This window comes from Hyperolius riggenbachi, chromosome 8, assembly GCF_040937935.1.
Source record: "Hyperolius riggenbachi isolate aHypRig1 chromosome 8, aHypRig1.pri, whole genome shotgun sequence".
Taxonomy (NCBI): Eukaryota; Metazoa; Chordata; class Amphibia; order Anura; family Hyperoliidae; genus Hyperolius; species Hyperolius riggenbachi.
Window position 1 is genome coordinate 273,989,167 of NC_090653.1, and position 20,587 is coordinate 274,009,753.

At 44.7% G+C, this 20,587-nt stretch overlaps 1 protein-coding gene across 2 annotated transcripts in view; it reads right to left on the minus strand.

Annotated features, from left to right (window-relative positions):
* The window catches only part of DDX31 (DEAD-box helicase 31), a 127,138-nt gene that overhangs the window by 22,855 nt on the left and 83,696 nt on the right, over positions 1-20,587 (minus strand). Inside the window, exons 18-19 of one of the 2 annotated variants that reach the window (XM_068248925.1) lie at positions 13,723-13,834; positions 334-511 (exon numbers count right to left, since the gene is read on the minus strand). In XM_068248925.1, the coding sequence (XP_068105026.1) occupies positions 334-511; positions 13,723-13,834 (290 nt within the window). Of the gene's footprint in view, positions 1-333; positions 512-13,722; positions 13,838-20,587 lie in introns of both variants that reach the window. The other variant, XM_068248924.1, reaches the window with a different exon arrangement.

Consider the following 20,587-nt stretch of genomic DNA (forward strand, 5'->3'; position numbering starts at 1 on the left):
GTAATCAAGATGGTAATGCTTCAGGCCTGCATTCAGATTTAATGCAAAGTGTAGGCAGCTTGGAAATGCACTCCCTTTCAGCTTTGATTGGCCCAATTTGAAATTTTGATTGGCCCAGTTGGAAACTGCTCACAAATGAATTAATTTTGCATGCAAGTCAAAATTATTAGCATGCGTGACGAGGTTCGGCTACTGTCTATTGGTTACCTATAGTTACATGGAATTTCAATGCACATTAAAATTGGATCAATCCATACTCTGTTCCCTAATGAAAACGGAAATAGTCAAAGTACAATAATTCCTGGATTTGAAGTGTAATCAGAGAGGCCTCACCTTTTGTGCTTGTCCTTGCGCTTCTTTGGATTGGCTGACAGCTGCTGGCTGAGGTTGTGGGGTGCATCTCTCAGGCCAAAACTCTTGGCCACGTGGCCCAGGTGCAGAGATCTGATGTGGAAGATGTGCTTCATGGCCTTTGGATAGGTGGCGTATGAGCGGATGTAGGACTGCAGTGCTAGGAGGGAAAAATCAACAGGTGAACTTTGATTGGCTGTTGTAGGCTCCACCCACTTTCCTAAATATTAATCCCAGTCGCCCAGTGACCAACTGTGCTAAGTTTGAGACCCTGCCATTAACATTGAAAAATGGCTTCAGTTTACATTTTCCCACTTGAAATGAATGTCTGTAATTTAATAGACTCTGTAATGCTCCACCCACTTTCCCTGAATTTTTAACCTTGTCACCAAGTTATCAACTGTGTCAAGGTTGCGGACTGTAGCTGTATTACTGTGAGAATGGCAAACTTTCTAAATTTTACCCATTGACATCAATGGGTGAAATTGTATTGGCTTTTTTTGGTTCTGCCCAGGTGTGCAAAGGGGTGGGGTGGGGGGTTAGACCCCCAGAACATACTTTCTCAGGTAGTAAGGGGTTTGTATACCAAGTTTCAATGAAATTGGTCAAGGCTTTTCAAGTGATTGTAGCACATACCCACAATTACATACGTCCGATTTTCTATGGGTTTATAAACCTTTCCTCCTACTATATTAATTAACCAGGACGTGAAAAAAACTGTTCTAAAATAAATATTTTCTGTCGCTCAGATTTACTATTTCATGATCTCACCCAAACTCAGTACAACGCAAATTTAAAGAGTACCTGAAGTGACATGATGGGAACATGTGAGCTTACAGTACCAATCCCACTAGAACTTGCTTGTATTCACTTTTGATTTTTATATTATTCAAGGGATAATGAATCAGTACCATGGAGTACTTCAGCTCTCTTGATAACTAATTAGTGATCATAAAACCTCTGTTTGGCTGTGGAAACTCTTCTGATAGCAGGATATTGATTAAAAGTTCAATAGGTTATCATTTAAGTAAATGGGAGTTGAATGAATAGTAGTAGCAATATATACGTGAAGTTAATTAAGGCTCAGACTCCAAACCTACTATATTTTTAGCGTATAAGACGTACCTAGGTTTAGACTAGAGGGAAACAAATATACTAAACCTGGTGCATCCATGTTCCAGGAGTGTCTTGTATATGTTCTCCCCCAATTATTGTGTCCTCCTCCTGTCCACAGTGTGTCCCCCCCTAAGTGCCCAGTGTGTCCCGTGTTTCCTCCTCTGTCTCCCCGCTCCCCCCTTCCATGTTCCCTGCTCTGCCTCTGTACACCTAGGAGAAGCAGCAGCTCATCTCACCTAATCAATGGCTCCAGCAGGGAACACAGACATCTCGTCTCCTGCGCAGCTCCCCCAGTGACGACTTCTGCTGATGACATAATCAGCAGAAGCTGTCACTAAGGGAGCCGCGCAAGAGAAGATGTCTGTGTTCCCTGCTGGAGCCATTGATTAGGTGAGACAAGCTGCCTGCCACTTCTCCTAGGTATACAGGGGCAGAGCAGGACACACTGGGAGAAGGGGGAAGCGCAGGACAAACGATGACAATACAAGAAGTCCCCGACGTCACGGCAGTTCGTATCGGTGGGTGTTCGTAAGCTGGGGACTCCCTGTATTCGGCATATAAGACTCAGGAACTTTTTCTCCCCATTTTTGGTCAGGGTGAGTGAAGAGAACAATTATCTCCACCAGCAACCAGCCAGTAGATTTCTGGCCGAGGTATTAAGGACCTCTGTACACATGCCAGATTCCCGGTACAGGTGGTCGTTGGCAGCAGTCTCGGCCAAGTTTTATCTACCATGTGTCTGCCCCTCTGCAGTGTGGACTGTAAGATGACCTCATCCAAGAAACAGTCACACCCACAGCTTGAGACTAACTCTCTCAACTCAACAACTTTTTTGGTCATGTGATCAAAATGTTTAAGATAAGTTATGTAGATGAAGAAGCCTGATTTTGCATACTCTTACTAAACTTATAAATGGTATTTTAAATCCCTGCCTGAAGATGGATGTTAACACACAGCTCCACTAAAATGTTTGTGTATTTGAGGCTTGAAGCACATCTCAGTGGTGCTACTGCAGCATTCTACATAAATTCCACTAGACGGCAGAAGTGTGCACATAATGAAGTTCATCCACGGAACAATCTAAATGGAAACAAGATCTATAAGATGGATTAATCAAATTAGTCAGCATAAATTGAATAAATAGGGCCTGACCACCCAACTGCCACAGGTTTGATTGGAACTTTTTGGCATGTCTGAACTTTATTGCTGTTCAGTCACTTTTCAGTTGTGTCCGAATTTTTGCAAGCCCATGGACCACAACACACCAGGCTCCTCTATCCTCCACTGCCTCTCGAAGCTTGTCCAAGCTTAGGTTTGTTGCTTCAATGATACTATCTAGCAATCTCATTCTCTGATGTCCCTATCTCCTTTTGCCAGCATCAGAGTCTTCTCCAATGAGTCCCACCTTCTCATAGAGTGTCCAAAGTATTTCAGCTTCAGCATTGCTCCTTCCAATGAACAGTTCATTACTTTAAGGATTAACTGATTGGAACTTCTTACAGCCCAATGGACTCTCAAAAGTCAGTATTGAACAATTCAAAGGCATGGATTTTTTTCAGAGCTCAACCCTCCATATGGTCCAACTCTCACAACCATACATTACTACTGGAAAAACCATGGCTTTGACTATAAGAACCTTTGTTGACAAGGGGACATCTGTGCTTTTGTTACATAGTCCAAGTTTGTCATTGTCATACTCTTAAATTTCCTCTGTAGCTCCGGTGAGGATGTCATTCAGCAACTTCCAGCCAGCATCCTAAAATCACCACCAAAGAATTAGGTATTTGTTTTCTTTTACTTTTAGATTCTGACTTGCCTGGTTTAAGGTTTATTTTTATTATTATTGCACATGCCTTGGATGAGATCTTGCTCACCCACCCTGCAGAGTGTGCTCAAGGGAAATTATTGGTATATGCTATACTGTGTCACTTTGTGATGTATGGTGTAAATGTTGTATGGTCAAAATACTGTATTGTATATTTTTCAATAAACCAGACATGCTATCCCCCAAAACAACACCACCAAAGAGGACCACTACATCACTATTGTAGCCAGGCATGCTGCTATTAGGAGAAGGTGAGTTACGTGCACCGCTTACCTCTCTTCTGGTCACCATTGTAGGAGGAGAAGGCTATTAAAGCCACTAATCGTCACTAATATTCTCATCGATGGCATTGTGAGAAGGATTATCTCTTAAAAACCAACAAAAAAAACAACAACAAAGGTTCTCCTAACCTCACTCCTGTAATGAGGAAAAAAATAGGTATAGAGATGGTCCTTTAATGCCCTCAAGTACCTAAGTAATTGTGAACACTGTTTAATACTCATAGAGAGGTTTCTTGTAGCTAAAAGAATACAATATTATCTGGGAAGATGACTTTCCTCCAAAGCAATGAATGTCTAAAGCCTCATACACATGTACGAGGACTGTCGCCCAAAGGTATCAAGAATTGATCTCTCGGGTGATAGTTCAGGGACGAGTTCTGTAGCTACGCAGGAGAACAATGTCCTCAGCCTACACTTGGTCGAGATGTTGCACTGGGGCAATCGCTTGCTGACGCATCAAGGGGAATTGGCTTAGGCAGTTTAAGCAGCCCCTACTGGTCAAACACCATCTTAGAGTGTGTACAAGACTTAAGATGGCACTTTCAGCTACTCATTTTTGAGCCTTCTTCTTTTCTGTTCCTGTAAGAAGGTGCATTTGAGTGGCAAAATGAGTTCTACCAATGAATCGTACCATCATTTAAGGTGGCCATACATTACTCAATATTCCTGTTCGATTTCATCACTTTATCGTATCGGCAGAGAAACCAGGGCTGTGGAGTCGAAGTCAAGGAATTTGAGACATTTTTGGGTACCTGGAGTCAGAGATTTCATAAAAACTGAGGAGCCAGAGTTGGATGATTTTTGTACCGACTCCACAGCTCTGAAATGATTATGTTCCATTTAGCGCGATTGATGGAAATTGACCAATATCTTCCAAAATCAACAAATTTACCTGATCAAGCAGGATGTGAAATAGCGGTCTATTGTAAAGGAATCTGATAATGTTCACATGATTTCGATCCACACAGAATCGATTTTTGGTTTCAGAGCATGGAGGCACAACATAGTTCATGTGGATAAGTGAAGAAGAATTGCATAGGATCTGGCTTGCAGTGTGTGGTCCAATCGTTGGATTCCCATTTGATTGACCACACTGTTTTTTGATCACCCCAAAAAAGTCAATCGCAAGAGATGGAGCCTTTCAAATATACCTCCCGGGGTACGATGTTTTGGACAGTAGCTTGGCCAAACTTATAGTTCAGTAGATGGATATAGAGTGTTTTTGCAGTTCTGATCTTTTATATTCGGAGCTGAAGAGCTGATGGTGGGGGGAGGTGAAAAGGAGGGGGGAGGTGAATAGGAGGGGGGGGAGGGGGGATAAGAGGGTAGACAAATTTACATATATGAACCACTGATATTTAGTTGTGAAATTATGGTATATTTTAACAGTGGCTATTTCCTTAGGTGGTTTCATGCCGATTACTATGTTTATGCTGTCTTCCTCGAGGAGGGTTGTATAACTTTTGAAAAATGACAAATAAAACATTTTTGAAAAAAAAAAAAGATGATCGCCTAATCTCCCTATGTAAAATTCATAAATGTATGGGCATCTCTACAGTCATTAACATTTTCTAAGACAGGGGTAGGGAACCTATGGCTCGGGAGCCAGATGTGGCTCGTTTGATGGCTGCATCTGGCTCACAGACAAATCAGTAGGGGTTGATTCACTACGGTACATTGCTCAAGCAGTACAGCTTAGTGTGGCAGCGCAAGTAACATTTTCAAAATAGGCACGGTACTGCTGTAGTGTGCACTACTAACTTACTCGCGCTCCCCCCAAAACGAACAGCTGCTTCAATTAGCACAAAGGGGGAAAAGAAGCGCCCTGGTATGAATAAAAGCGTCTAACAACAGCTTAAAAACGAAATAGGATATGAGGTAGCTTACCTATGCTAAATTTACGATATAGGATGTGAGGTAGCTTACCTATGCTAAGTGTACCCCCGTACCTACCCTGTCCGATGGGTGGTGACAAATCGCTGGTGGATTCCTCCACAGTGGCTTTCTGTCCCATTTTTCTTACAAGAGACGACCACTTCCAGGTCTGGGCCAGGACCACCCCGAGTGGAGTCGGGTTTGTGGTCTCCACCTGCTTCTTGTGGATGATTGCCCCCTGCAACTTTGATTGGCTCAATAGGCTGCCTGTCACTTGACAGGCAGCCTATTGGGTCAAAGTGCGGGGATCTCATCCTACAAAGAGAATCAACCCCCAAGTCAGCTAGCTAATTCTACAAGCTGTTAGTCGGTATTTCTCCTGTCTGGCTCTCGTGGAAATTGCTGATGTTGTTGAAACCCAAGAGAAGCTGAAGCCGTGCCTGACACTTCCGCTGCCCGGCAGATTAACTGTATACACAACACCATGGCAACAGGGACCACCCTCTGCTGCGCATACGCACTTTCCCAGTTTGAAACATATTGTATGGCTCTCACTGAATTAGAATATGTGGCCTTTATGGCTCTCTCAGCCATAAAGGTTCCTGACCCCTGATCTAAGATCTCCTGATCTGTGGAGATTAGGCATCTTCGGATGCAATGGGTTATCCTTTTATCTATTTTAAGCACTAATGGGCCTCTATCAGTATGTGGAGGCCTCAGCATTGGTGCAGGAGCCAGAAAATGACATCATCATGGAGTTGGAGGTGTGTCCAGCATGGATAGGGCATGGCAAAGCAGGGTGTGGCCAGTGCAAGAGGGAAAATGGATTTGCTTCCAAACCAGGAAGTCCATCTAAGTAGTGGGACTCCATAGGGCACAGTGCAATTTTACTAGTGGACACGGCTTGTTCCGCTGAAGTGGGGTGGCTGCATAATATAGAGGCTTTGACAATGGTTCATGAACATGCAAACCTGTACAGTTTGCTTTCTACAAGTCTTCCTAAAATCTCATATGGGCCTGTAGAGGCTTGAAAACTTTAACCACCTTATAGAAGATAATTTTTGCAGGAACCTTCATGTTCTCCACTTTCCTCCAGCCCAGGAGAACTTTAGTAAATGAAGCTTTAAACACCAGTTTATGAACAGGATAAGGCGTTCATCGCCTCGCTTCGGTCCTCCTCTAGCTCCAGCTATTCCCAGAGACCCCGTGCGGCTGTCAATCTCCAAAATGACACTTTTTACTTTTCATTACTGTTCATAAGTGGCAATATCCAACAGCGGGAGACGGAGATTAATCTTGAGCCGCGGATAAGCTTCCTTCAGCTGAGAGCGGAAGAAAGAGCTTACTTCAAAGTGCCGCGGGCTTGGACATTTACAGGTACGTGTAGCCTCCGTGCACAGTGGCCAGTGCAGGATGCAAGAGAGCGCTATATAACCTGCTCAAACTCAACCACTAGCAAAGCAACGATCCACTCCACATGGCTCGCTCCCAAACACAGCTCATTTATAAACCGGCCCTGGAAGGACGAGGTGAGGAGATTTTCCTGACATAATTGCCGCCAGATCATCATAAGCCAACAGCCACTTACAGGTGTCTGTGATAATTTGCGGAAAATGCTTACAATAAATTACCCTGAAATGTGATTAAACTCTGCCCGATTATCCCCTTAATGAAGGATGAACTCACTGGCTAGGACCAGGGCTTTGGAATTGGTACAAAAATCATCTGACTCCAACTCAGACTCCTTAAGTTATGAAACCACGGACTGACTCCAGGCACCCAAAAAAGCTCCGACTGCTCGACTCCGACTCCTAGCCTTAATACTTACCAGCAGGGCTGTGGAGTCGGTACAAAAATCTTCCAACTCCGACTCCTCAGTTTATGAAACCACGACTCCGACTCCAACACCGACTCCGGGTAACCACAATGGCCCCGACTCCGACTCCTCGACTCCGACCCCTTAGTCTAATATTTAACAGGGCTGTGGATTTTGTACAAAAAACACCCGACTCCGACTCCTCAGTTTATGAAACCACAACTCCGACTCCAACTCCGGGTGCCCAAAAATGCCCTGACTCCGACTCCACAGCCCTGCTTACCAAACTCCTCAGTTTTATGAAACCGACTGTAGGTACCGGAAATTGCTCTGGCTCCAAAGCCCTGGCAAGCACTCATTTATAGTACAAAGAACATAGTGCTGAGAAACAAAAGCCCAGCCCAGATATACAGCCGTTGCCAAAAATATGAGAATGGCACAAAAACTGTTTTTCACAAATTTTGCTGCTTCACTTTTTTTAAGATGGCGATTTGCATATACTCCAGAACGTTATGAAGAGTTATCAGATGAACTGCAAAGTATCACAAAACTTCCAAATCCGACCGTACTCTGCCCAGATCAGAACCCCTTGGGTGTAAGTCCTGCTGCCAGATTGTGCTGCTCCGGTATACTTGTGGGAAAAAAGTGTGGCAATCTCTAAAAACAAAAACAGTAGGAGCGCTCCTCTGGTGCAATACCTTCTTTAATATGCTTCTCAAATAAATAAAATTGCACTTACAAGATCCACATGGATGCAAGGCATATCACACTCTATGATGCTGGGTATATCATCTCTTTTCGTTAGCACAGACTGCCTCTGCCTCCTCCGCACTATGGCCAGTAGTGTGGGACAAGGAACACCAATAAAAAACAAGCATCAGCGTCGAAGGATAGACTGAAACCGAGCGTCAGCATACTGACGCAATGAGTGCACGTAGCTATCGGGTCCATCCATCGTTAGAAGCTGATGCTCAGTTTCTATTGGCGTTCCTTGTCCCACACTACTGGCCATAGTGCGGAGGAGGCAGAGGCGGTCTGTGCTAATGGAAAGAGATGATATTGCACCTAAATCAACCATTTACCGTCTCATTAAGAACTTCTAGGAGAGAGGTTCAGTTGTGAAGAAGGCTTTAGAGCTCCCCTAGAAAGCCCAACAAGCACCAGGACCGTCTTGTAAAGATGATTTAGCTGCGGGATCTGCCACCAGTGCAGAGCAGGAATAGCAGCAGGCAGGTGTGAGTACATCCGCACACAGGGAGGCAAAGACTTTTGCAGGATGGCCTGGTGTCAAGAAGAGCAACAAAGAAGACACTTCTCTCCAAGAAAAACATCAGGGACAGGCTGATATTCTGCAAAAAGTACAGGGATTGGACTGTTGAGTTAGATGGCTGGATGGACCAGAGGCTTCCCAGATCTTCCTCAACCCCTCAACTCCTGCCTAGGACCCTCTTTCCTCTTTGTGGCAGCACTCCTGTCCATGTACGAGTGTGACCATAGCGTGCATGTGCGAGTATGATGCCACAAAACTACTCATGCTGTGCACTAGCGGCTTCGTAATACTGGGCATGCACAGATCGTACTTGGGCATTTGCTCTGTAAATGTGAATGTAAAAAGATGGACGTCTGGCCAAAAGAGCATATCAGACAACCTCTTGGTTAAACCAGGGCTGTGGAGTCGGAGTTGGAGTCGAGGAGTCAGAGTCGAGGAGTCGGAGCAATTTTGGGTACCCGGTGTCGGAGTTGGATATTATATAAATTGAGGAGTCGGAGTTGGGTGATTTCTGTACAAAATCCACAGCCCTGTTAAGTATTAGACTAAGGAGTTGGAGTCAAGGAGTCTGAGCCATTCTGAGTACCCGGAGTCGGAGGTTTCATAAACTGAGGAAGATTTTTGTAGCGACTCCACAGCCCTGGGTTAAACAACGGAATCACAATAAGGGATAGTTAAACAACAGACTCACAATAAGAAATGTGCAATGAGATGTTAATAATTCCAAGTTAATGCAAACTGTACCGAATAAATTAGCATCACATTTGCATCAATTACTAGCAAATTACTGGCATGACCATTTGCTATTCAATACCCCTTATGTAACAACAATTTCCAAAGCACCAATGAGCTTTTAACTGTCCTACAAAAAGTATTAGAATTATGATTTAAGCATCCTGGACATAATGTGCACCACCAAACCCATACCAATAAACCTAATTTTCTAAAAAGAATGACTCAATAACAAAAATACATCTTATCTAATTAACTCTCCTTCCTCCCTACCCACCTATGGACGTTCTTAACTTTGGGTTAGCTAGACGCCACTCCCTGGTAAGCATATGTACATAAATATTTACAGCCTTTGCCATGAAGCTCAAAAATGAGCTCAGAGATGTTTCTGTGGCTTAACTTAAAAAGTTTAATTTACCTGGTGATTTTGCCAGCCCCTGCAGCTGCCCTGTGCCCACAACGTTACCAAACGATGCTCCGGTCCCCCGCCGCGGTTCACTTTAGTTCTTGCTGACTTGCAAGTCGACGTACACTGCGCCTGCACGGCCCTGGTCACGTGCGTCCTCGCCTGCGCAGTAAGCCGCGAACAACGTGGCCGTGATTGACAGCGGCGCTTGATGCAGGCGCAGTAAGGGCGAACTTGCGGTCGTCCTCTGCACTGTGCGGTGACAGCGGGGCAGCGGCGGAGAGCGAAGGTGACAGCGTGGGATAGTCGGCTGCAAGGGGCTGGAGAAAGCCCCAGGTGAGTAAAGCAGATTTTGCTAAAAATGTCTGAGGATTCCTTTAAGAAGGAGGGAAAAGGTACGGTTTCTGTAGCTCAAGATATTTATGACATCTTTATTTCTACATATAAATGCAACAAGCAATACAACTGCTAATGGTTAAGAGATGTTTTGAATACTGATAATGCAATTTCCACAATGACAAGAACAATTAATAATGAATGTGGGATGTATTGAATACTGGAGATACACTCTTCTTATACCTATGGAGGGTTGTACCACAGAGACCCAAAGTCTCCTGATTTGAATGATTTAAATATTAATGCCGTCTTGCGGAGTTCCTTAGACAATTACACACATTAAATAAGCCCTCTATTCTTCAGAAATATCTGGGGCCCGAGGCATTGAAAAGCCTGGATAGCTTTGATCCTACAAGTTATATAAAAGATTGGTCTGGGGAGGGTGTTTTTGTGTTTGGATTTGCTTCAAGTATTTTAACGAATGAACAATGAGCGAGAAGTGACCTCTGGGTTACGGAATTTTTACAACATACAGATTTCCACTTACTGTATATTCCATACCCCAACTAGGATTGGTTAATAAGATGCAAATAATTTTGACTTGATGCATCATTTTGCAAATTTTGTATGCAAATTTATGCAGCTTGAAAGTGAACCAATCAAATCCTGCTGTTCGTTGTCCCTTGGGGTTCCCCATCGTCATATTTAGCAGGATACCCCAGTTGATCGGTGCATTTTCAAGCTGCATAAATTTGCATTCATTTGCATATTCTTGCATTAACTAAAAATGATTTGCATTTCATTGCCATCCCTAAACCCATCACCATGCTAGAATCTTTCTTGATGCTTTGTCATAGCAGTACTGAATAGTAGATTTAAGCTGGGGCATAACAATAATCCCCACAACCCCAGTCGTTAGGAGGAAGGGCGTACTTTTACAGAGCAGCAGCAGAGCGTTATACACTACCTGCTTCCGGCAGCAGGGAGGGCCTCTTCTTCAGTGTACACGCGCTGTACAATCACCTGCTCCTGAGCACCTCACGCATTTCGCACTCCCATGTACGACTTTAGACTTCACTAGAGCCGCCCCCATCTTGTGGAATGCTCTCCCACTGCCCATCAGGCTTGCTCCCTCCTTCAGCACCTTCACACCTGGTGGTGTGAACCACACCAGAAACAAGCATGCAGCTAATCTTGTCAAATCTGACAAAAATGTCAGAAACACCTGATTTGCTGCATGCTTGTTCAGGGTCTAGGGCTAAAAGTATTAGAGGCAGAGGATCTGCAGGGCTGCCAGGCAACTGGTATTGCTTAAAAGGAAATAAATATGGCATCCTCAATATACCTCTCACTACAGTTCTCCTTCAACTCTCTCTGCCGAGAACCTCTTGATGCAGCCCCCCCCCCCATCGTGTCTCCACCCCCTCAATTTAGATTGTAAGCCTTTGGCAGCGCCCTCCCTTACCGAGCATCCTGCTCACTGAATAACATGAACTTGAATTACTGGGACTACTACTCCCGTGTATGATCTGGCATTGTGCATCTTACTACATATTACCTGTATTGAGTTGTCCATTACCCCTATTATCATTGTCTGTAATCTTATTTATTGTACAGTGTAGCATAATACTGTATGTACTATATAATTCCAATAAATAATAATAGTAAGAATCCCCATTTGGGTAGACACGTCACATGTTCATTGGCTGTACACCGCTTGTACACTGAAGAGGGCGCTAGTCAAGGTTAGGGGATCCAGCAGGAAACCTCATAAGGAACAGTTCTCCAATTACAGTACCCTCTACAGCACAAAGCTTTGTGATTGGCTGAATAGTGCCGGAGTACTTTACTACAACCTATCTGAAACCTAAAAGTTCAAGAGGGTGCTGCCCACCCAATCACGTTAGCGGAATTGCCCTATAAGGTTTCCTGCTGGTCCCATAAACTAGACTAGTGCCCTGAAGAGGAGTGAAGAGGACCGTACCGCCACCAGAAGCAAGTAAAGTATAACGTTCACTGCGCTCTACAGTAAGTAAAGCATAACATTGCATCATTATGTCACATTTGCAGTTTTAAAACACTCTGAATTTTACGATATAAAACAAAGAAGAAATAATGACCCTTTGAACTTTCCTGCATTAAATTATTATCACAAGCTGTCTCTCACTATTTCTTGGCTGTTTAAAGAGACCCGGAAGTCTCTCTAAAAAAACGTCTTTTCACTGCTTAAATCTGTTTAATACTTTAGCCCTAACTAAACCGCTGCATCCCCGCCGCTATAAACTATCTAAATCCCCCCAAACTCCCCGGGGCACACTACGGGGAGCGCTTCCGTATGAGGCAGGGCTATGAGCTGCAGCCCCGCCTCACACACGTCTGTCAGCCCGGATCGCCACCTCTCCCCCGCCCCTCTCAGCCTTCCTTCACTGAGAGGGGCGGGGCGAGGCAGAGATACACGCTGACAGACTCGTGTGAGGCAGAGTTGCAGCTCATAGCTCAGCCTCACACGGAAGCGCACAGGCCAGCAAAATCCACGAGCATGAAAGTTGTGGATTTTGCAGGGGAGAGGGAGGGGGGAGTTAGGGGGGATTTAGATAGTTTAGAGCGGCAAGGATGCGGTGGTTTAGTTAGGGCTAATGTATTAACCAGAATTATGAAATAAAAATAAGGTTTTTTTTTTAAAGACTTCAGAGTCTCTTTAAGTGCTTCAGAAAAAACAGGACTGTATTTGACAATAGCTCAGAGAAGCTCTTTTGCATAGCTAACAACTTAAGTGTTTTTTTTTTAACTCTTCCTGTACTGGAAAACAATATGACACTTTTCTTTGCTACGAATGTTCCATTTCTTAGCTGGCTCATAAAACCACTTTTTGGTTACTTGACTGCACAACATGGAGAATAGCAAGCATGACAGTTCCTGCTCGCTCATCTCCTCCCGCTCTGGCCATCAGCCACTATGCCTACCTGAGGCATGAACAGTCTAGGCGAAAGCAAAGGAGATAGGCAGCAAGGATTGTGGGTGGGAGGCTGGAACTTGCAGAGGTGACAGGTGACGCACGCTCCGCCACCGTGCACAGCAATCCAGTCGCGGACATGTTTTAGAAGTCTGACAAAGCCCTTCGTAAACCCCTGCCCGCGTTGCCACAGCCCACCCCCAGCTCAGCAGCCACCAATCAGGCCATGGCTGGGGAGCTGGGAGCGGGCTGCGGTAATGTAGATGGGGTTGGCCAGAGCCTTGGCAGAAATTTGAAAGAACACCACGCCCGCATTTCCCAGGGGGCGGAGCAATAATATGCATGAATGAATAACAGCGGATTAGGTAAGTAGTTCAACCTGAGACTTCAAGTACACTTTAAAAGACAACTGAAGTGAGAAGAATATGGAAGCTGCCATATTCATTTCCTTTTAAAGCAATACCAGTTGCCTGGCTATCCTGCTGATCCTCTGCTTCTAACACTTTTATAGTCATAGACCCCATACAAGCATGCAGCAGATATGACAAGATTAGCTGCATGCTTGTTTCTGGTGTAATTCAGAAACTACTGCAGCCAAATAGATCAACAGGGCTGCCAGGAAATGGTATAAAGGGAAAAAAATATGGCAGCCTCCTTATCCCTCTCACTGCAGTTGTCCTTTAATTTAGATTAAAAAAAAAACAACAAAAAACAAAACACAAAACATGAAAACCGGGAAATTCAGACCATTTTCTCCTTACCTTTCTTTGCCGATGAAATAGTCTCTGGGCTGCCATGAACATAATCTTCAAACTTAGTCTGCAAGACGGTTGCTCTTTCCCGGACGGTCTGGGGGTCCGCCGACTCGGCCTTCTGCTGGAAGACAGACGTGGAAGCGTCAGGAGGGAGGGAGGGGGTTAAATTAAAAGCTGGAGAGAGACAGTGAATAATAAAGCATTTTTGGAATGGATTTAATAAGAGGAAAGTGACACAGCATCTCTCTCTGGGGCCAGCCGGGGTAATCCTTGCAATATTAACGGTAAAAGACAAGAAATTACATTGTAATAAAATGTTGGGGGAGGGGAGGGAGTCTCTTGGGGAGGAGGAGAAAGAATGACAGGAAGTGCACAGAGAACGGTTAAAGAATATCTACACACTTACCTTTCCTACAGCAATTATATAGCCATAGAATCCAAAGCCTATAGCTTCACTATTGGGGTTAACATAACTGCGCAGCTCCGCCCCTAAAACAGCATTGGCTTCTGGCTGTCCTGGTGTGCCCCTCCCACCCAGGCCAATGCTGTCTCCCACATGGAAGAAGAAGGAGGCTGAGTGGTAAAGAATGCCCTGCACCTGTCCGTATTCCCAAGTGCCAAATTCACCCCCACCCCCTCCATTGACCTGAACTATAGCACAGGACACAAGGAAAACAGAGAAATGTGCCCTGTGTGTATTTAGAGATAAGAGCCTGTCTAAAGCTGGGTACACACAGATTTTCAGGACAATTTACTGTCAGATCGATTATTTCCAACATGTCCGATCTGCTTTCCGATCGATTTCCGAGCATTTTCCGACAGATTTCCTATTGAAGTGAACGGAAATCGATCAGAAAATGCTCGGAAATTGATCGGAAAGCAGATCGGACATGTTGAAAATAATCGATCGGAGACTAAAATCGGCCAGAAAATCTCATAGTGTGTACCTACCATTATTCCCCTTATTTCCAAGTAATTACAAGTGTAATTTCAGCTCCCAGCTGTGTCAGCACAAAAATTTGGCAGTCCTCAGCAGACTCAGCTAAACAGGCTGTTAACCCTCTGCTTCTATGACCGCAGGAAGTAGACCCACTGCAGATTTATTGCAGGAGTTCTGTAAGCTGTAACAAAGAAATGTTTTTAATCAACCTTAGCGGTAATCCCGAGTCAGGTGCGAGACAGAAATCCACAGCTCAGAACAGTAACCCTGAATTGGATCCATTGGAGGTGTGTAATGTGCAAGGCTGCCGCAGATCTAACTAGCGCTATGATTTTTAAGGCCTAAAAGCATGAGAAAAATTTGCACCGCTTAGTCGTAGCTAAAGTGGCAACTTTGTACAAATTTTTATATTGACCAGAAGCACCGCCCTCCCCCAGGCCCACCTGAAATAGGTGTGGTGAAGCGGGTAAAAAAACACATACAGGGGAGAAGTACCACTCAGTCAGCCCTCCTCTCCCCAGCATAGCAACAGATTGCATCAGTGTCAAGTGGCGTGCCTCACATGTGTCTAGAAGGCTTTAGAGGGGAAAGTTAGTGGCCGAAACAGTCAATCCTCTTCCAACAGCACGAAGGTCAGAGCAGGATTATCCACCAAGCAACCTAGGTAGCTGCTTGGGGCCTAGTGGTTGTCAAGGAGCTCACCTGCCACCTTCTTGCATCCATCTCCACTTCAGCTTACAAAAAGGACCACAAGGGGGACCCAAATCAACTACTTCGGCCTAGGCCCCCTTTACATCCTAATCCAGGCATGGGCAAACTTGGCCCTCCAGCTGTTAAGGAACTACAAGTCCCACAATGCATTGCAGGAGTCTGACAGCCACAGTCATGACTCATAAAGGCAAGAGGCAGCACCATGGGGACCTCAGTAAGAGCTGGGACCCACTAGAAATCACTTTCAAAAAGTGAGTGGTTTGCCACTAAAAACAGAGCCACTCCAGGGAATGCGATTTTGAACACAGCTTCCCCTGAATCGAAACATTCGGAAAAAGCAGGAGTTCTCTGCTCTGAATCGCAGGTCAGATTGGAGGAGAAAACCAAATACAATGATAGGCGTTTGGACGTTGGCTTGTCCACGTGGTTAGCAGGGTGTCCCATTTCAGCAAATGCAGATAAGCATTAAAGCCAATTGCTACAAACAAAAAATTCCCCTCCCTCCTGCTATCCTTACTACCAGAGAGAAGGGATTCCTACTCTCCAAATCCCCCAACGTACAGTCCCATATTGCCAGAGGGTACCTTTCTTGTTATATTTTTATCTAACTTCCCGCTCTGGGAGTGGTCCCAGTAACAATGTTAGCCTTTGACCTTGGACAGAGATGGATTAGGACAGGCATGGGCAAACTCTGCCCTCCAGCTGTTACGGAACTACAAGTCCCACAATTGCCTGGTAGTAAGGATAGCAGGAGGGAGGGGAAATTTTTTTTTTGTAGCAATTGGCTTTACTGCTTATCTGTATTTGCTGAAATGGGACACCCTGCTAACCACGTGGGCAAACCAAAGTCCAAACGCCTATTATTATATTCAGTTTTCTCCTCCAATCTGACCTGCGATTCCCCTCCATTCCCTTGTAGTTCCTTAACAGCTGGAGAGCCAAGTTTACAGATCACTGGACTGGATCATCCTTGTTTCAGGTGTGTGAATCAGGCACTATTGAGGCCAGAACTTGTAGCAGGGCTGCCAGGCAACTGGTGTTTAAGGTGGGATAAAACTCTGTCAATAAAAATGTATTTTCCTACTTTTTTTATTTACCCATACAATTATCACATTTGCTTTTGTGCAAAAGTGTGTAATATTGCCTGTTTACACATTTCAAATTCCCAAAGTACAGTTTATCTGCTCTGAAAGCTGCCATTGAAATTTTATTGCATAGCTGCTGTATGTATATATTAAATCTATCTATCAATCATTCTCAGCTCTTTCTGCTTTTCAGCTCAGTTTCCACAGTTTCTGACAAAAGATAATGTTATAACCTCTCTGGATGTGTCCAGTATCGTTCCACTGAAGCAAGCAGCTTTCCACTAAACACAAAGTGCTGTGATTAACTGTTTGAATGCTGTTCTGCTACAATTTGTTTTTGTGGTAGTAGATTTATTGCTGTAAATAATCTTTTAGAAGATAAAGGGAATGCTGAGTTTCATACCACTTTAAAATGAAATAAATATGGCAGCCTACATATCACTTTTACTTCAGATTTTATTTAAACAGCTTCACCTTGGTTTACTCTCTGAATGGTTGGCCACAGTCATTTGATCCCATTTCACTTCTGCTTCAACATATCTCTGCCTAATCTCTAGCAAAGTTCATTTAACCCATTAGCAACTACAATAGAGTTCTCTTACTTGAGAGAAGTACACTGCTTTTGATTTCAGTGGACAGAACCCATTTGTGCTGTAAATTTTTGGAATGCTTCGATCTCTCTCTACTGAGCAGAAACTATAGAAACTGAAAGCAGAAGTCCTCTGTTACTGTCTCACACTGCCCCCTAGTGTCAAGTGGCCATACATATACATTACAGCAGTACTAATTAGAAACAGGGAAATGTAACAAATAAGAAATGAAAAAACAATGTGCTAAAATATTTCGGCCTGGAGCAATTGCAAGCCTCTAAATAAATTGGCTGCTAAAAGGTTAAATGTTATGGAGTGAAGCTGCTGCTACAACACACCAGCAGAATTAAAGCATTGACAATTTGTTCCTACACTACCAGATCTGGTGCTACAAAGCAGCAGAAAGTAGAAACTGAAATACACATCTAAGGAGCGTCAAGTTGTTAAGGGCGTGGCACAGTTAACAGAAACTCCAATGCACAATATCAGCATGTGTGACGTTGTCCCAAGAGCAATAGATGTTTTCTGATTGGCTGCTACAGTTTGCTACATTTGACAACACCGACTTTGAATAAGACGATCATCACTGAGCCATGTGTGCCCTTTTTTTTTTTTTTTTTTTTTAACTTTTATTCTTATTTTCAATATGAATGCAAAATTACCCCAGCTGGTTGGTTCTCAGGTGGACACAATCCAACGTTATTAAAACTTAAGTACTTTAATAATGGGGAAAAAATAAAGATACAAAAAAAATGTTCTGGCTACACTTGCCAGTCCCACGTCCCCCTTCCTGAGACGTACCACCATCATCTCTAACTCCCCCCTCAATCCTCCTCCTCCTTGCCTTAACTCCTTCAAATTAATGAGAAGATAGCGGATGGAGTGGAAGGTAAGAGGGTCTTGTGTGAATAGAACAGTTGTTAAAAGTAATATTGGAAAGCGGGCTCTGGCTGGGGGTGGCGTAAGCAGGAGAAATCCGGCTAAATCGTTAAATAAACAGAGCAGCAGCCAGGACTGAATCCCTTGGCTGGTTACTGTATACTTTCTGTAACGCGGCTCAGAATAGATCTGAGGCTCGCGGATGGGGAGGCGAGAGAGAGAGAGAGGCTTCAGAATTCCAATAAAGACCTCAAATTGAAGGCGGCCCTGCTGTGAGATTCCACCAGAAAATTAAAGAGCGCTCAGTCTTAAGTGACAGATGACTTGTCTCAATGTCACAACTGCCAGGGGGATTAGTGATAATATGGCAATATATTACAAAGGGAGGGAGAGGGAGAGAGAGAAGGGGATAAGCCGACGATGTTTCTTCCTTCAGACCGAGGCTCTCTTTAAGGTATCATCCTTCACATGGCTTTCCGTACGCTCGCATCGCTTTCCTCGCAGCCTTAGTCGGCCTATTTAAAGTACACCTGTCATTGGAGTGCTCAAGAGGCTGGCATCAGCCTGACCTGTTTCTAAAAAAAAAAAAATCTTGTTTTCTGTCATGTTGATTTTCTGTGGTTAGAATATTTTTAAATGATTTATCTGGAAAGAGTATTTATCTGATTACACCCTGGCATCAGTTCAAATGCAGAGCCTTTCCCACCTGACCATACTCTGGCCTCTGATCCTATGCAGAGCCATTCCCACCTGACCATACTCTGGCCTCTGATCCTATGCAGAGCCTTTCCCACCTGACCATACTCTGGCCTCTGATCCTATGCAGGGCCTTTCCCACCTGACCATACTCTGGCCTCTGATCCTATGCAGAGCCTTTCCCACCTGACCAGACTCTATCCTCTGATCCTATGCAGAGCCTTTCCCACTATGACCATACTCTGGCCTCTGATCCTATGCAGAGCCTTTCCCACCTGACCATACTCTGGCCTCTGATCCTATGCAGAGCCTTTCCCACCTGACCAGACTCTATCCTCTGATCCTATGCAGAGCCTTTCCCACTATGACCATACTCTGGCCTCTGATCCTATGCAGAGCCTTTCCCACCTGACCAGACTCTATCCTCTGATCCTATGCAGAGCCTTTCCCACTATGACCATACTCTGGTCTCTGATCCTATGCAGAGCCTTTCCCACCTGACCATATACTGGTCTCTGATCCTATGCAAAGCCTTTCCCACCTGACCATATACTGGCCTCTGATCCTATGCAGAGACTCTCCCACCTGACCATACTCTGGCCTCTGATCCTATGCAGAGCCTTTTCCACCTGACTATACCCTGGCCTCTGATCCTATGCAGAGCCTTTCCCACCTGACCATATGCTGGCCTCTGATCCTATGCAGAGCCTTTCCCACCTGACTATACCCTGGCCTGTGATCCTATGCAGAGCCTTTCCCACCTGACCATACTCTGGCCTCTGATCCTATGCAGAGCCTTTCCCACCTGACCATATACTGGCCTCTGATCCTATGCAGAGCCTTTCCCACCTGACTATACCCTGGCCTCTGATCCTATGCAGAGCCTTTCCCACCTGACCATATACTGGTCTCTGATCCTATGCAAAGCCTTTCCCACCTGACCATATACTGGCCTCTGATCCTATGCAGAGCCTTTCCCTCCTGATCATACCCTGGCCTCTGATCCTATGAAAAGCCTTTCCCACCTGACCATATACTGACCTCTGATCCTATGAAAAGCCTTTCCCACCTGACCATACTCTGGCCTCTGATCCTATGCAGAGCCTTTCCCACCTGACCATACGATGGCCTCTGATCCTACACAGATATGCTTCTCTGCCACTGCGTCACACCTCCCACACGCTTGACCACCCCTAGAGTTCAACTACAAGTTTTCGTCATGCTGCTCCTAGCCTGTGGAGTGCCTTGCCAAACTTAACCAAGACAGCTCCAACCCTGGACACATTTAAATCAAAACTGAAAAGCCACCTGTTTAGTCTGGCATTAACGATCATGTAACTTTTCCCCCTGTACATATCACTTTGTACTGATCTGAGACAAGCTTATGTGCTGTGGGTCCTACCGGAGAAAAGCACTTTACAAATGTTTTGTTGTTGCCACCATATCATGGTCTGTTCTGGCCTCTGCTCTAATACAGACACACCAGATCATACAATGGCCTCTGTTCAACAACAACAAAACTTTTGTAAATGCCAGGTTAAAAAGGTGGCTTTTCAGTTTTGATGTAAACGCCCCCATGGCTGGAGCTGTGATTGGGTAGAGGCAGAATGACGGAAGGTTCTGGCTCCAAAGGTTTTGAGTTGGACTCTGGGAACCGAAGCAGGTGGTTTTGGCGCATAGAGCTGAATGTCGGGCTTCGAAAACATTCAAAGTAGACGGTGGGGAGAGGCACACCTTTCCGTAGTGTGGGTGCATAACCATGGATGCCAGCAACATCCAGAAGACAGTCCAATAGTAGTAAGAATTGGTTAGCACTCCAGCTTCTCAAGTGAGCAAGTATTTTATTCTTCTATCATGTGTCAACACTTAAGTTAACAATTGTTTCGGGGCCAGCAAGGGTCCCCTTCATCAGAACAGTGCAGACTGTTGCACTGTTCACTGTGCAACAGTGCACTGTTCTGATGAAGGGG